Consider the following 16,124-nt stretch of genomic DNA (forward strand, 5'->3'; position numbering starts at 1 on the left):
TTTCCTAATAATACCCAATCTTGTATATCAAACGATTTTGTCCTTCATGGTCTGTGGACTTGGTCTTGTGTCCTGGAAACTAGGTCTCTCTTCCAGCATCTGCCAATGTTTCTTCAAGGCGGGATAAGTATCGGCCCAGCCATGTGAAGGCCAGCGACAGGCTAGGTATCCGCAAAGAGAGCCGACGGCTATATCTGCCAGGCTTAGTCGGTCTCCAACCAGATAGCCTCCCTGCTTCTGCTCTGCCCATTCTCCCAACGCCCTCAGTCCTCCTTCGACTTTCCTCATTTGTCTGTCAACCCATGGTTGCGATTTCTTCTCAGGTTCCCTCATGTTTTCGAAAAAGGCGAGCACGAGAGCATCGCAAACGCCATCTGCCACGACCTCGATCTTCCTTGCAAACAGCCTATCATCGACTTGAGTATGGCTAGGGAGAAGAGGTGTATCGGGGTATTTTGCTTCCAGCCATTCTAGGATGTAGCTAGACTCGTAGACGGCAGATTTTCCATCCTCGAGAATCAATACTGGAAGCTTTTCCAGTGGATTGTATTGTGGAGTCTTTGTCGTATTGTCCCAAGGTACCTCTGTTTGAAGAGTGAAGGGTAGGTTTTTCTCGGCGAGCGCAATGCGGACCTTGCGAGCATAAGGTGATGGTGTTGCACTGATGAGGGTGAACATGACGGACGCAGAGTGAGGACAAGAATGAACAAATACCTGTCTATAAGTTTATATCTACCATTTAAGAGCCGAGGGCGTCATTGATTGCGGGGCTTCTCGAGGGACGAGCGGATCGGCGTTGGTGGGAGAGTCAAATATTCTCATCCTAAGGGTGCAAGAACCAACACAGTCCAATTGCATTCTATCACCATGCTCAGCCTCACAGAACTGATTCGAGAGATACCAGCCACCGAAGAAGACTCACCCGAAGACATTTTCGTATCAGCACCTGGATTCTTGTTCAGTGACGACCTACGCAACATACATGGCGACCCAGGCTCCGTCATTGTATACACGAGCAAACGCTTTGGCGAGATCTCAATGACCCCGGCCATCCCCGATAGCGAGGAAGAAAGAACGCTTTTCAGCCACTATCTCTGGAATGCCGGCATCTTGATGGCCGAGAGGGTCAGTGGACAACGGCTGGTAAACGACGAGGAAGAGAGACAATGGAGCGTGCAAGGACATGATGTGCTCGAACTCGGTGCAGGTGCGGGTTGAAAGACACATACAGAACAAGAGCAAGGACTGATGGACCATTATACGGCAGGCGTGGGACTCGCCGGCATCGTCAGTACTCTTGCTGGCGCCAGCGGCGTGTGCATAACCGACTATCCCGCCAAAAGCACACTCGACAACATCAAACGCAATGTCAAGCACAACATCCCACAAGAGATTGCATGCAGAGCAAGAGTAGAAGGCCATGCGTGGGGCGTCTTTGACGATGACTTTGCCAAAGCCAATGGTCGCAAGTTCGACCGAGTACTGGCAGCAGATTGCTTTTGGATGCCATGGCAGCACGAGAATTTGGCATTGTCGATGCTTCACTTCCTTTCGGACGACTCGGACGCTCGAGTGCTTGCAATTGGAGGTTTCCACACAGGTCGGGCAAAGCTCGCAGCTTTCTTTGACGTGGCATCCGAAAAAGGACTCGAAGTTCAGGACATGTATGAAGAAGACGCCGAAGGCACGAGGAGAGAATGGGTCAAGGAGAAGGATGGAGGAAGAGAGAATGTCACAGAGCGCAAGAAGTGGCTCACCATAGCCATTCTACGACGTGCAAATCAGAAAGGACTCTGAAACCAAGGCTCTTGTACGAAGGATCAGCTTGGCCGGCAGATGGATGTTGGGCAGGCATGCGCCGATTGACAACCAGGTTTATAGACCAGGTTGTCGCTATCAGACATGGCTGGTGCCATCTATAACAAGAATCAAGAGAGACTAGGATTCGGTAGAGTGATGATGATCAAGATATCCGAGAGGCTGGGATGTGTTGACGCTTGGACGAGTGGCTCGCTGGGGCAACGGTGCGGACGAAAGTGGAGACGACGCTGAACGGCGGGCGACAACGAGGATAGCACAACGCGAATCCATCTCTGTGTGCAGGAAGCATGCTGCAAGCGTTTGTTGTGTGCGACCAGCGCATCGTCGTAACGAATAAACACATGTATCATACAGACCAAGTGTACGGGGTATAAGGTAGTGTCTGTCCTTCCCAGCCTGCGTCTTTTCTGGCGGCGTGACAATCTGCACCATCTGACCAACCACCTCGCGTTGAAAAGCCACTACTGCTTGGTTATTAACTACTACTCGCCTTCCTGTTTGTTCCTGCACTTATCATAAGCCGCCGTTTGCTTTTATCCAATCCACGTCCTCTCACTTTCCAGCCGCCCACCATGTTCTTCAAGCGCCTCTCGCGCTCTCGTAGCAATTCGCAGAGCTATATTGACACAAACTACTCGCACGACAACAACGACGAATACGATTCTCGCCCCGACTCGGCGCGCGGTCCCCCGACAAAATCAGCATCACTCAACGACGGTCCCATGTTTGCCCAACAACAGCCCCAATCCATCGACAACTTCAATGCACCTCCCATGTCTCGATCCGGTCCTCAGCACATGTCCAATGGCTTTGGTCCTGCAAAGCCAGCATCCGTCTCTGCTCCCATCCAGCCTGAACCCATGCCCGATCTCCTGACGCGTGCCTTTAACGAAGCTGTGCGTCCCTATACCAATCGTGTCGAAGAGCTTGAGAATGAAGTCGCCGACCTCAAGGCCTGGGTCGAGCAGCTGGAAGCCCAGCGAAGAGAGGTTCACGCATGGATTGACAAGCGTGGCCTGAGACCTGGTATGCTTTCCATTCCCTCCGTCTCTTATGCACCTTGACTGATTATTTCCAGACGTGCCTCCAAGCATTGCTCAACAGATGGACGCATCCAACCCGCACAACCCAACCGCCGCAGCCTCGACCTTGAACGCTCAGCTGGACCGCAAGATCACCATTGTCAACTTTGATCTGCACCGTCTTCAGGACGATCTCAATGACTCGTTGCCCACTCCCTCCTTCAGCGCCTGCATGCTCAAGTTCCTGCCCGATATCAGTCGTCTGGCTGCTCTGCCATCAGGCCCTAAATTTGCCTTTGACCTGCTACTCAAACTGGGCGGTAACCTCAACTCTCACGGTGGCCTCGAAAACGGCGACGAGGAAGACTTGCGTGAGCGCAGGTCCTTCTATGCTCGCCTCGATGAAGCCATGGTCGATATCGTGCGTGGCCGTTTCAGAGAAGAGGGCGAGGGCTGGGGTGTTGCCAGAGAGATCAAGCGCATCGAAAAGACTGGCGCCTACCTCCGCAACTGGGGTGTTGAACCCTACTTCCCTCAAACGCTTGATGTTATGAGAGAAGGCTCTGGTGCTGCTGGCGCTGGCGTATATCACGGCGGTGGCACCCCTCCTGCTTACCAATGAGCACATTCTTCTACTTGAGAGATGTTACATGGCGTTGCTGATTTCTCTTTTATGCTGATAATACCCCTTTCTGTTTCAAACTATGCTCCAAATTGATGGCATGACCTTTTTCTACTGTAAATCCTTTCTTCCAAATTGTCCTCGTGCGATTTGGACAACCAACCTCGATAGCTTCTTCTCTTTATAGTGGAATCAAAAACAATCACAAACAATGTCTCCAGAAAGTCATATGGAGGAATTACATTGATGTACATATGAACATTTCATGTCGAGCATGTCTATTCTGTCTTGACCCCATTGATGTTGCCACTGCTCACCGAGACATCCTGGACTTCGTCATCAAACTCGATGCCACGAACAAAGGCCTCACTAACCATTTCAAGCCCAGCAACAAAGACGCAAAGTGCGCTTGCAATGACAAAGACAGTAATGCTCTCACCAATCTCAAGCCAACTGCCCTCGTCACGCACACTCCAGAAGAACCTCAGCGTCAACCAATCTCCCATCGCGATTACCAGTGCGAACAACGCCCCAGACTTTAATTTGAGGCGACGAGTCAACAGGCCAAGGTTTGCCGACACGAGAGCAAATGGTGCAACGATTTTCATCATGAGCAGTGCGCCTTGGGAGAAAGGATCAAAGACGGGGATGAGGCGAGACACTGCGTCCAGACTGAATGAAGATATCGAAGCGATATTGCCAGTGCTGAAGAAGGCGGATTGTAGCAAATACAGGAAGAAGAGGGCGATGCGTGCATCGGCCAAAGTCAAGGAGCGATATTCGTGCTTCTCGGGAGTGGTCACACGATCTGTAGAGGTCATCTCGGACACTCCACTTGTGCGTGTGGTGAAGGAGCGATAGATGCGGTGCTCGAGTCTGACCCAGGTGATCAGGGTACAGCTCAATGCAAAGTAAAAGAGACCCTCGTAGCTGATGGTAAGGATGATGAACATTGGTGCAAATGCAAGGAAAATGACCAACAATCGATGGAGATAGTGGTTATTGGGCGAGAACGAGTGGGCAAAGGGCAGTACCAGAGACGAGACCAGCACTACCCAGCCAGTAACCTGAGCACCTAGTGGTAAACCAGCCTTTGCTTGCAACGAGGTGACACTGGAACGTGTGACAATCATTGCCAAGGCAATAAGCCCGGTTTGGACGCCTGTAAGGATTCTCGAGGTTTGGTCAACTTTTGGCGCAGCGAGACCTGCTGTTGGAACGAGTAGACTTTTCTCAAAAGCAATGTACAGGACACCGATCAAGAGCATGAGCGCACCACCCAAAAGTATCTGACCTATACTCTCAACCTTGATGGCAGGCAACACTGTAAATATGCTCATGGAAGCGCAAGCCAAGGCCCACGTAGCAGAGACGATCCAGTTTTGACGCACGAACCCGAGTCCGTAAGAAGCTGGCCAAAGGATGGCCAAGAGGTAACAAAGTGTGTACATCTCGCGATGGTAGTAGCTTTGAACCATGATCTCGAGGATTCCAACAAAGACGAGCAGATTAAGCCCGAGACCCAGCATATCCCTGCCAGACAATTGCTTGAAAAATATTGCCTTGGCCTGTGAGAGTGCTTTACGACGAGCGAACACCTCTTCCCAGAACATGACGGGGAAGATTGTATACGCGTAGTAGGTCCACGGGGAAGACTGGACAAGTAACAGGGCAAGAAGCGCAACAAAGACGCTGGAAAATATAGTCGTGGTCGTGGTGGATCGAATCGCATCAATCTTGCCGTCAAAGACGTGCTGATCCAGAGCATATGTAAGGGCAAAGGCCATCCAGCCCAGGTAGCCTAATGTCACCAGAGCACGTAGGAAGAGCCAATCGTAGGTCTGTAGGTACCTCAAGCCTTGCAGGCCCATCTTGATGAGAGCATCCGAGTCTTGAATTGCCTGCTCAAAGTGTCCTTGGGAGATGGACTTTTCAATGGCGTCAATGCGATGATCAGGAGAGTGCTGGTCATCGGCAAAGCCTGGGAAAGGTCTGTAGCGAAGCACAGTGTTCTTCTTGTCATGTTCTTTGATGCGATACATTTCCAGGATTTCTTGGGCATTGACCAGCATCGCTTGAGCCTTGGTCTGCTGGTCGGCCGACAAGAAGGCCAAAGGCAATTCACCTACCGAGTTGACTGGGAAGGCAAGACCGGCAAGATATGCCATGAGGGTGGCGATATCTGCTTGAGCGACATCGTTGCGCTGGACATGATCCAGGTGCCAATCAGACGAGAAGCCATCCTCGTGACCAGGAGCCAGACCGGTAGACACAGTGACCGGTTTGGCGACTCCAGAGCCCCAGGCAATCAAAGGTGTCCTGGTATTGTCCGGGTGTCCGTCGCCGTGACTTCCCCAATCGCTCATGCCATGATCGGCAGTGAAGACGTAGGCTGTCTTGTCGTCGTTGTAGAAGCGGTCAATCAGGGCAGTAATTTTCTCGACACCTTGATCGACGACTTTGATGTTGTGCAGATACTCGCGAGAGTAGGGGCGGTACGAGTGACCAGTGGTATCCAAGCCCAAGAGGTGCAAAAAGAAGACATTCTTGTCCTGTCTCAGACGCGCATTCAATTCTGGGTCTTGACCGGCGCGTGTGAACAGCTCTTCAACTCTGTCAAAGACCCAGGTGTCCAAATGAGTAGCGTCCTTGCTAAAGTCCTCCTCTTCTGCACCATACATGTCGGCATCGACGCGACCAGGAACTGCGCCCTCTTGGAACATAGGCAGGATATCGGGACTACCCCAACTCCATGTATGACGACTGCGATTGAAGACGCTGTCGAAGTGGACGGGGTTCAGCTTCCAGCCAGTGGTGACGGCCGAAACATCTTCATACAAGCCGGCAATCAAGGCGACGTGACCGGGTCGAGATTCGGTAGGGACTCGAGTATGCGACACGCCGAACGTGCCATGCTCGAGGACGCGCGATCGAAGAAAGGGAGCAAGCGGACGCGGTTCTTGCCAGTCGGCCTCCTGTTCGGCGCCAGGGGAAGGGTCGGCAAAGTATTGGAAAGCCTTGTCTGCGCGCAGACCGTCGCCTGTGGTGATCGTGTCAATCTTGAACCAATTCGCGACAACAGTGCTCGCACAAACATACCAACAAACAGGACGAGTCGTTTGGCTGGAGCTTCTTCTCGATGGGCCACGCTGTACTCGCGCATGCCACTGACGATCGGACTGACAAAGTATATGTCAAAGATCGAGTAGGCATAGATGAGGTGAAAGGCGACCGCCACGGCTAGAAAGCCCAACCTCCCCATGCGAGCCATTGTGCAATGTGCAATACTTGATGGTCTGGATTGACTGTCGACGGGGGATGCGTGCGGCTTTCAAAAGGGCGGCGGTTTTAAAGACCGACCTTGATTCACAACGAATGCGATATAAACCACCTTGATGTCCATTTGTTGCTAATGACATGATTCTTCCAGTCGCTCAGCCATTTCTTTGTGCTTGTTGAGTTGTATCTCGCGATTCGCCTCTACCCATCACTATCCAACTTCCGACCGACTTCACCACGACAATTCATCAAATCTAGCAGAGCAACCAAAAAGACCAACAACCATCGCAACTAACCAAAATCGAAAGACAATGTAGGACAGCAAAGCATCAGAGCTCGATAATAACTCTTGAGTTTAACACCAAGCACATTCGAGATGCTGTATACATTCTTGTTCAATTCGCCAGTCACGATCAGGGTCGTCCCCCTTACATGATTTTTGCCGCCGGTTATGTGGTCTCAACCACGTGGGACTTTTCTGAGGATGCGCATCTTGTCTTCTGAATATGTGGGATGCACTATCTATTGCTCGATCATCGAAACTGCCTGCCTTTGCGGTCAAGGCTAGATTTACGACGAGTTTGACATGCTTGCCGCAGCGCAAGTGTTTATGCTTCGGGAATGGACGTTGTCTGCGACCTCGGGCTTGTACCTTCCAGCTTTGAAATTCGGCAGCAAGCCACTCATGTTCTGCCTTTTTCTTCGTCCTGGTCTCTGCAAAGCAAACAACCCTAACCATAACCTCAAGCAGCGCGAGCCCCGAGTGCGCGCCGCGAGCTTTTGCTTGTCATACGATTATCGACCGAGTCTTCCACTGAGAATCAGCTATTCAACAGCAGCATCGACACTTACTAGAATTGGATTTCGCTCAGTCTCTTCCCGCCCATGTTCGACGAACTCCGAGTGATGTCTGGTTCGCCCAAGAACGCCAGGTTTTGGCTCCTCGACAGATGGCCAGACCAGAGTGCTTTCTTGGTGTCATTGTTGCTAATGATCATGTTCCTAGCGCGTACTCCTGCAAGATAATCAGATCTGATAGCATGGGCGAGAGACCGCTTCTATGAAGAGACCATGGCACGCAGTAATCTAACCCTGACCATAAATGCAACAACCGACCCTAACCATAGCCCGAGGGCCTCAATCACCAATCCTGACCTCGTTCTACACGATATAGCCACAAATCTTCAGCCGCGCCGCGAGCTTGTCTTACAATGCGATCGTCACCCGAATCTCCTGCACACCTACTGGATGTAAACTTCGTCAAGCTGACATTGTACCTCGGCAAGAGTCTCACTCAAGCTGTCGCTCTTGCTAGAAGGACTTCTCATTGCCTGGACGATGTTTAATACTACACCTCATTTCAGCATGAGGACCGAGGACGAGTAGGAACATGCTCGTGTCTAGTCTCAATCTCGGCCTCTTACTAGCCATATTCGACGAATACCGAGTGATCTTTGACTCGACAGAGATCGTCGGGTTTGGCTCTAGACCTGGGCAGTTTGTACAGACCAGAGTGCTCTTTTCAGTGTCGTTATAGCTGCTGATGGTGTTTAAGCTACGTATACGAAGGAACTCTGTTGATGAAGTGAAGTTGAAAAACAGACAACTTTGCAAACAATAAATCGTTTCGTATCCTTCACTAATAATTGCTACTTGCAACCTTGCCCAACGCCAGCTTCAAAAAGTGTTAACCGCACCATATCTGCAGCGAGTACTGACTGTGGCTTGCTAGTGCCATTAGCGTTGAGAATGGAAATGATATTGATGTAAGACTAGTTGTCGAATAAGTGTGGAAGGCAAGCTACTTGTGCTTGCGAATCAGGCGGTAGGCGGTTTTGAAACTCATATTCTCGATGCCGGCTCCGATGGTGGAAACATGATTGAAGAAATGGATGGACTGGAATGAGAATGAAAGGAACAGAGATGGATGTACAGTGTGCGTCTGCCATTCCGAGGCTTCTGAACGACAGAGGACTTGCACGCGACTGGCATCTGCATTTTATTCACTTGAACTTTCCTTTACATGATGCGACATGCTTTGAACGCGAGAAGTCCAAGTCTTGTACTCGATGGACAGAGTCTGATCAACCATGAGGCAAGTCAGATTGAGCTTGTGGTAGACGGCTCGACTGCCCTTTCGACCAGATTTTTGCAAACAGCTACCCTGGCGGTATCGAAGGCACGCTCTTTGCTATGCTCAATCGCTGCATCACACGCGCACCCGATCATCTCGAACCCCTCACGAGTGCCGAAGCCACCTTTCTAGACCAATGTGTCTACTGTCCCCAGCCTCGCTGTCTCGTCAACTTCAGCGAACCCGCTCCTGACGAGCGTTGAGTGCGCCGAACATTTTGCCTATGTCTACTAAGCATCTACATCTAATAGCACAACCTGTGCAACCCAATTCGTGACTACCAGTCCTGGCACGGCGTTTGCCACGAGACGAAATGTGTTATGCACGAGAATGGAGATTCTGATGTCAAATGTCATAAATCCGTTCCTGTTGTCCTGTTACATTGCATTTCGTTGCCATGTTGACGTCTGCGGACAGCGGCACCAAGCATGCTGTAACACCTTGTTGGAACGATACGGAGTGTTCACTCTTTGAGCTCCAGTCTTACAACCCAAGTCGTCGAGGTTGGTATTGGATGGCTTTGATTTACTCGTGACGCTGAAAGCATACAAATATGCATCATGGCTGATTTTTGGTGGAGGCTGAAGGCTCAAAATATACCGAATTTTCGAAACCTTGCAGCTTTGGCAACTGGATCAGAAAAGTGGTTTGGTCGATTGTGGACGCGGGCTGTTTCATGCCAACTTAGTGCGCCCGCCGAACTGCAGGGTCAGAAAGCAACACAGAACCGCTGCAAAGATGTCATACAAAATCTCGTCCAGGAGTACACGTATGAAAACGTTGTAGACATGGTATTTGTGCTTGTAGCTGATGTTCAGGAACCAAGATCTAGTGCACTGTGAGCTGATCCCCTGATCAATAGAGTGAACAAACAAAATTGAGCTGGAACAGACCTTTAATTTCGAATTGGCGCAGGAGACCCCAGGACAAGCGTTGACCACAGTGAGAGAGCCTGGAGATACTAACCTGGAAATGGATTGGTTCGTACTTTGGTGTCTCGGCTTGATCGAGTGGCTTGCAAGGGCTTGGAGAAGTGGAGACTTGTCAGTACACTAATGTGTATCAAACGGGGATTACATGGCGGGAGATCTTCTTGTGCTTGCGCACGCGTCTCGGCTGCAAGAGACTGTGATGACAACGAGGCCTTCGTCACGATCTGAATAATCTCCGTGGCGAAATAGCACACAGGCGCGCGGCTGTATCAGGTGTTGTGGTATAGAAACTTGATAGACGAGAAGGAGAACGAGGAGATGCATCCAGATGATGGTGCTATTTTGAGCGCGACCGAGTGTGCCATGATTGGTATGGCTTTCATTAGTGTCTGCGGATGGCCATGCAGGCGTCTCAGGTACTTTGTGCCAATTCGGAAAATATCGACGGTCGGAGACTTCTGGCAGCCATAGCCGGGAGGGCAATCTCTTGTTCCCCTACCTTTGCTCGCATTGTTTTCGAGTCTCGACGTCGTTCGCTGCCGCACCATCATTTCCTACCTCTTTGACGGTGCCATACTACCGCGCATTGCGAGCCTCTTGTACAAACGCGCGCGCACGACTGCCCGTTGACCTTTCGACTCTTTTCCCCCTTTCGCCAGCGCTACTCAACAACGGCTTCGCAGCCCCTCCAGCGCTCTTTCCTCAGTCCTACCTACTACTTTCTCTTTTACGATTCACTTTTGAATCGGTCTACCCTCGCTTAATCAACCACCGCTGGCCTTTTGATTGTCCTCGTCTAGACATCGCGGCTGATCAGAGTCGTCAACCTTGTTTGATCATCCTTTCACTCATTCACACCCTTCTTTATCCATTCTCTTCTCCTGCTGGCACAGCGGTATTGTCCATCAACCCTTGCCGTCGTCTTGAATCACGGTGCGCATAATTTCCACCACCCCAGGACATTACATTGTGCCTCTTGCTTTCTTTGTCGGCACGTCGATTCCTTCTTTGTTGACGAGCGCGCCGTCGTGACCGTTGACACATCGTTGTTTCCCGCCCACGCCACTCGCAAACTGCCCTTTGCGACGCCTCTTTGTCTGCCAACGCCGACCCCTTACGCTCATTTCATCACGATTGGCTTGAGGGAAAACGATGTTCTAGTGTTTCAGACACCTTCATCTTCACGTCCCCTCTATCCTCTTGTTGCCAAAACACCACGGCCGTTTGCCTGGTCTTGTTCAATATCCTGTAAGTCTCATCTGCTATTCCCATCCACCGCGACACCCTGGTCCCCCCTTGCATAGCAGCCCGGTGCTGACAGGACGTCTGCAGAATATTCTCCCTTTTTTGACCATTGTCAAGTCCACTCGTTTAAACACGCGCTTCTTACACAAGTCAGACTGCTTGCAGATCACTGCTTGTCGCGACTTATTTCCAATCGACAGCTAACCACAGCCCAACATGAGGACATCTTCTGCTGTCTGGGCCGCCGCCCTGGCAGTCATGTCTGTCCAGGGTCCTATGCTAACCACCGCCGAGGCTGCCCCCGCACCTCAGCAAGGCGCCGCCGAAGGACAACAAATGCGATACTACTTTCCTCGCCCTCTGAAAAGACAGAACGCTCTGCAAAACACGACCAGTTCTTCCACCACGTCTGCATCCTCGACCTCGGAACCCGAGCCTACCACCTCGGACCCATCTTGGTTCCAAGCATTATCTTCTCTCTTCTCCGAATCTCAGGATCCTTCTTCGACCTCTTCGTTCGATCCTGAAACCTTCTTCGCGACCACCTCATCCTCTACTGCGCTGGACGCAGCAGCGGCTGCGACCAGCGACTTGACCACCACCAACCCCGAGGATCCCGCGACTACTTCCAGCACCGCCGACAGCTTTGTAGCATCCACCGGCTCATCACCAAGTACCACGATTCTTCCCACCGCGTCTCCCGACCCGACCACATCTCAGCAGACTTCATCTCCGACCGAGAATGTTGCCAGTTCCGAGAACCAGCCCTCTACGGAGCCTCCGTCCGTGCCTACTACGACTCCTGCCACTTCTGTCGCATCCACTGGTAACGTCGCTAGTGAGACCGTGACACCGACCATCGCATCCCCTACTTCGGTCGCAACTTCTACACAGGCTGCCTCCTCAATTGCTTCTACTGGCGGCATTCCTTCGGAGATCGTTCAGCCCACACCCTCCCCATCATCCTCGACTGCAGCTCAGCAGACCTCATCGACTCCTACAGACGAGACTACTCGGAGTGTTCAATCATCCGAAGCTTCCTCTGTAGCCTCGACAGGAGAAGTTCCTTCCGAGATTGTTCAGCCGACTGCTCCTTCTTCCGAAGCCTCGGTCGCTTCAACTGGTGGTCTTCCTTCGGTGGTCGTTCAGCCCACTCCCTCGTCGGTTACCTCAACTGCACAGGCTACTGACGAGAGCGTCGAGTCTAGTGCAGCTTCGACCGTCGCCTCCACTGGAGATGTCCCTACTGAAATCGTACAGCCAACTGCACCCTCGACTCTTGAGCCTACACCTTCGACCTTTGCCTCGACTGGAGGCGTACCTACCGAGATCGTACAGCCAACTTCCAGAGAGTCATCGCTAGATGCTGTTCAGTTGACATCCAGAAGCGCATCGTCGTCTGTCGGTTCGACTGGCGTCAATGTCGTCGAGTCCGTCACGCCCACCGCTCAAAGCACACTAACCTCTCCTGGTTCGACCGGTGATGTGATCACCGAGTCAGTGACACCAACCCGTTCGGCCGATTCCACCGATACTCCTGTTATTGGCAGTACCGGTACAGCCGTCTTCGAATCCGTCGAGCCAACCGCAGCCGCGACTTCCTCTCGTATCGCTGCATCGGTGCAGCGACCTGCTTCCAGCGGCGGTGTGGTTTTCGAGTCAGTCACTCCTACTGCGTCGGCCTCTTCGGCCCAGTCAACCGACAGCGTCTTGACTGAGTCTAGCGATGAGTCCACTGGAGGTGTCAAGACGATGACTATCGTTCCCGTAGCCGCATCTACTGGTGGTACCATCCAGTCTTCTGATGAAGTGCAGCCCACTTTCTCGACAGATTCATCAGCCGCCTCTACTGGTGTTGTCGTTTCCTCTGCCGATGAGGTGCAGCCGACTCTCTCGTCGGACGTGAATCAGTCACCAGTCGCCTCTACTGGAGTTGCCATTTCTTCCGCCGATGAGGTGCAGCCTACCGCAACCACACAAGGAACCAGCAGTGCTGCATCTACTGGCGGCATCCCGGAAATTGTCATTCTTCCTACACCATCTTCGACCAGCGGTTTCCAATCATCAGACTCGAGCACTGATGGTAACATTATTGTTGGCCTTTCCACTTTCCTCAACGGAGGCTCTTCTACCACACCTACCGCAGCTCCGGCTTCTGCAACTGTCGGAAGCGAGTCGAGCACTGCTGCTACCCAGCCTGACCAGTCTGATGCCAACAACGCTACTGAAATCTCGACTGCCTCGACTGCCTCGACTAACCCCTTCCCTCTCTTCGCCACAACCACTGACGATTCTACCGAGGCATTGTCTACCGGTACCGCTTCGGCTGAGAGCTCCACTACACCCATCATTCCTCTGCCTGTCAGCGCTACCGCTACCGGTATTACCGATGTCTTGTCGAGCATCGTTTCCTCAGCCCAGGCAGCCCTTGAGACGGACATCTCTTCTCTGGCTTCTGCTGATTCGACTGGTGCCACCCAGACTTCATCTGATAGACCTACCACAACTGGACTCTTTACTGGCGCTCTGTCGAGCATCGCTTCTTCGCTGAACTCGGAACTTTCCAGCGTCGTGGGCATCGTTACCGATAGTGCCATCTCTTCGTCCTTGGCCTCGGACTTTTCGAGCCTCCTCTCAAGCGCTTCTGCTTCACTTGCATCCGGTATCAGTCCCTCGGCAACTTTGACGGATGCCACTGCAACCTCGACTGGCACGCCCGACAACACTACCGAAGCCATTCCTGGATCCATTACAGAGACGAGCTCCTTGCCCACTGCCACAGCTACCGATAGCACTGTATCTGGTACTAGTGCTTTGGCCTCGTCCCAGATCACTGCCTCCGTCACAGATAGTGCAAATGCCACCGAGATTGCTGCAACCACCCCGGCTACCACTGAAATTGTCCCTTCGCAGACAGAGAGCAACACCACTCCTATGGATATCACGGCCAGCGCCACGACAACATCGGCCATCTCGTCTGAAGCCACCAGCGATGTCTCCGCTACGTCCACTGACAGCAGCATCCCGAGCACTATTGCCACCAGCGATGCTTTGACAACCTCGACCCCTGGTACTCTTATTTCGGTCCCAGCAAACAGCACTCTGGTATCATCCGCTACCGACACCAGTCTGACCTCGGCGACCGCCATTGACAACACCACCTCTGAGCCTTCTCCAACTGCAAGTCCTGCTTCGTCTGCAGAAAGCGCCGTAGTAAGCAGTGAAACCACTCTCTCTGGAACTTCCGCCGCATCTGGTGTCGCACCTACGATAACCTCGTTCACCGCCTCCACTTCTGGTACACTCATAGTCCCTGTTCCGGTCACCACCCCTCCATCTTCTCTTCTGTCGTCCATTTCTTCTGCTCAGTCGTCAATCGCCTCTTCGGTCTCTGCATCGCTCTCCTCTGTCGAGTCGTCTCTTGCTGCATCCGCATCGCAAGCATCCAACACTCCTTCCTTCTTGCCCAACAACGCCACCATGACCACTTCTGCGGCGATCGGCATCACGACATCCGTTCCTTTGTCTAGTGGAACGACTATTGATCTGTCTTCAGGCACTGATGCCAGCAGCGCCACAGCCACTTCGGACATCAGCTCTACCGCAACTTCCGCAGTCTCAAGCGATGCCTCGATCACAGCCACTTCTTCAGAGGCTACTGCAGTATCGGCCACCGCCGAGAGCAGTGCATCTTCCACCCTCTCGAGTGCCACTTCGACCGATGATACCACCGTTCCTATCGGATTCGCTTCCAGCACCGAAGCATCGTCTCCTCCATTGACATCGGTCGTTTCGACTACTCCTGCATCGCCTGCCCCCACTGCCGCATCCACCTCTCTTGCATTTGAGCCATCGACCACCACTGCTCCTACCAGCATCGTGCCCATTGGAACCAACACTTACTCATCTATGCCCATAGATACTAGCATCTTGTACCAGCCTTCCGAAACAGCATCTACAGCTACTGCTTCCAAGGCATCCGGTATTCCCACGTCGATGCCTCGTGTCATTCAGCCTCCAGGTGGCATGCCTTCGGCTCCCGAAAACACTACTTTGATCCAAGTCGGTTTCACGTACGGCCTGAACTATCCATTTGTGGTCTCTACCGGTGGCTCTGCCAATCAAATCTTCCAATACCTTCCCGCCGGTCTCGCCTATGGACTCAACGTTGATGCAGCTGAGGTCAAGATGTACGCATTGCAGCCTTATGACACTACCGATTCATTACACTACATCACCACCTTGGCCCTGGTCTATGTTCCATCCGCAGCGGTCAACCAGTTGCAGCTTGATCTACACACTTCGGTCGCTACTATGTACAACAACCCTGACGCATCCACCAAGACCTTGATGAGTATGATCAACCCTGCCATTCCCATGATTCCTGGTACCAGTGGCAAGAACAACAACCAAGGATATGCAAGCAACAACCCATCCGGCTCAGGTACTACCTCTGATAGCAACGGCGCACCACTTGGTGGTGACTCGAGCAGTTCCTCGCCAGTCAATGGTACTTCTGTTGGTATTGGTGTTGGTGCTGTCGCCGGTGCTGCCGTGTATGCTGCAGCCATGGTCTACGTCGCTCGTCGCTACAAGAAGAAGCGTGCTTCGCATGCTCGCAGCAACAGCATGCCTTATACCGATGAACGTGGTGAGATGAGTCAGCGCAACAGTGCAGCAAACTACTTCATGTCTGGAGGTCGCGGTCGTGTGACTCCTACCAGCGGTAGAGGAAGTCGCCAGAGTGGAAGCAGTGCCAATGGACGTAGCGTTAGAGAACAAGGCATCAGTGCCCCTGTCCTGGCAGGAAACTCTCTCGGTTGGACCTAGATGATGATGCTGTTAGACCTTTGACGAATTCAAGGACAAAGAATCATGTGCGATTTACTTTTTCTCTTAAACAAACTTTCTGTTTTCTTTTCTTTTTCCCTTTTTCTTCGTTCCAGCTTTCGTCTCCAATAAAGCGTGTTTGTTGTTGTTGTTTGTTCAAAAAAGATTCGAAAATTCTTTCACTTCTTGTAGATTAGCTTTCGCACCGAACTCTGGTCAACCTCTTTTCAGTCAGAATA

General features: G+C 52.0%; 4 protein-coding genes across 4 annotated transcripts; 2 read left to right on the plus strand and 2 right to left on the minus strand.

The window, feature by feature from the left end:
- Window positions 1-27: 27 nt before the first annotated feature.
- Window positions 28-678, minus strand: M436DRAFT_41318 (glutathione S-transferase domain-containing protein; the record flags this gene model as incomplete). Its single annotated transcript, XM_013574051.1, has 1 exon — window positions 28-678. One exon carries the CDS (start codon window positions 676-678, stop codon window positions 28-30), a length of 651 nt encoding a protein of 216 aa, XP_013429505.1.
- A 189-nt stretch (window positions 679-867) lies between these two features.
- On the plus strand, window positions 868-1,797 carry M436DRAFT_79924 (uncharacterized protein; the record flags this gene model as incomplete). The annotated part of the gene is made up of 2 exons (XM_013574418.1): window positions 868-1,207; window positions 1,268-1,797. The coding sequence occupies 2 exons, from the start codon at window positions 868-870 to the stop codon at window positions 1,795-1,797; spliced, it is 870 nt and encodes a 289-aa protein (XP_013429872.1).
- An 821-nt stretch (window positions 1,798-2,618) lies between these two features.
- M436DRAFT_41585 (uncharacterized protein) lies at window positions 2,619-3,465 on the plus strand (the record flags this gene model as incomplete). Its single annotated transcript, XM_013574090.1, has 2 exons — window positions 2,619-2,847; window positions 2,900-3,465. 2 exons carry the CDS (start codon window positions 2,619-2,621, stop codon window positions 3,463-3,465), a joined length of 795 nt encoding a protein of 264 aa, XP_013429544.1.
- Window positions 3,466-3,743: 278 nt separating this feature from the next.
- On the minus strand, window positions 3,744-6,736 carry M436DRAFT_79926 (PigN-domain-containing protein; the record flags this gene model as incomplete). The annotated part of the gene is made up of 2 exons (XM_013574419.1): window positions 3,744-6,505; window positions 6,565-6,736. 2 exons carry the CDS (start codon window positions 6,734-6,736, stop codon window positions 3,744-3,746), a joined length of 2,934 nt encoding a protein of 977 aa, XP_013429873.1.
- Between the last annotated feature and the right edge of the window lie 9,388 nt (window positions 6,737-16,124).

This window comes from Aureobasidium namibiae (genome assembly GCF_000721765.1).
Source record: "Aureobasidium namibiae CBS 147.97 unplaced genomic scaffold scaffold_4, whole genome shotgun sequence".
In the NCBI taxonomy this organism is placed as follows: domain Eukaryota; kingdom Fungi; phylum Ascomycota; class Dothideomycetes; order Dothideales; family Saccotheciaceae; genus Aureobasidium; species Aureobasidium namibiae.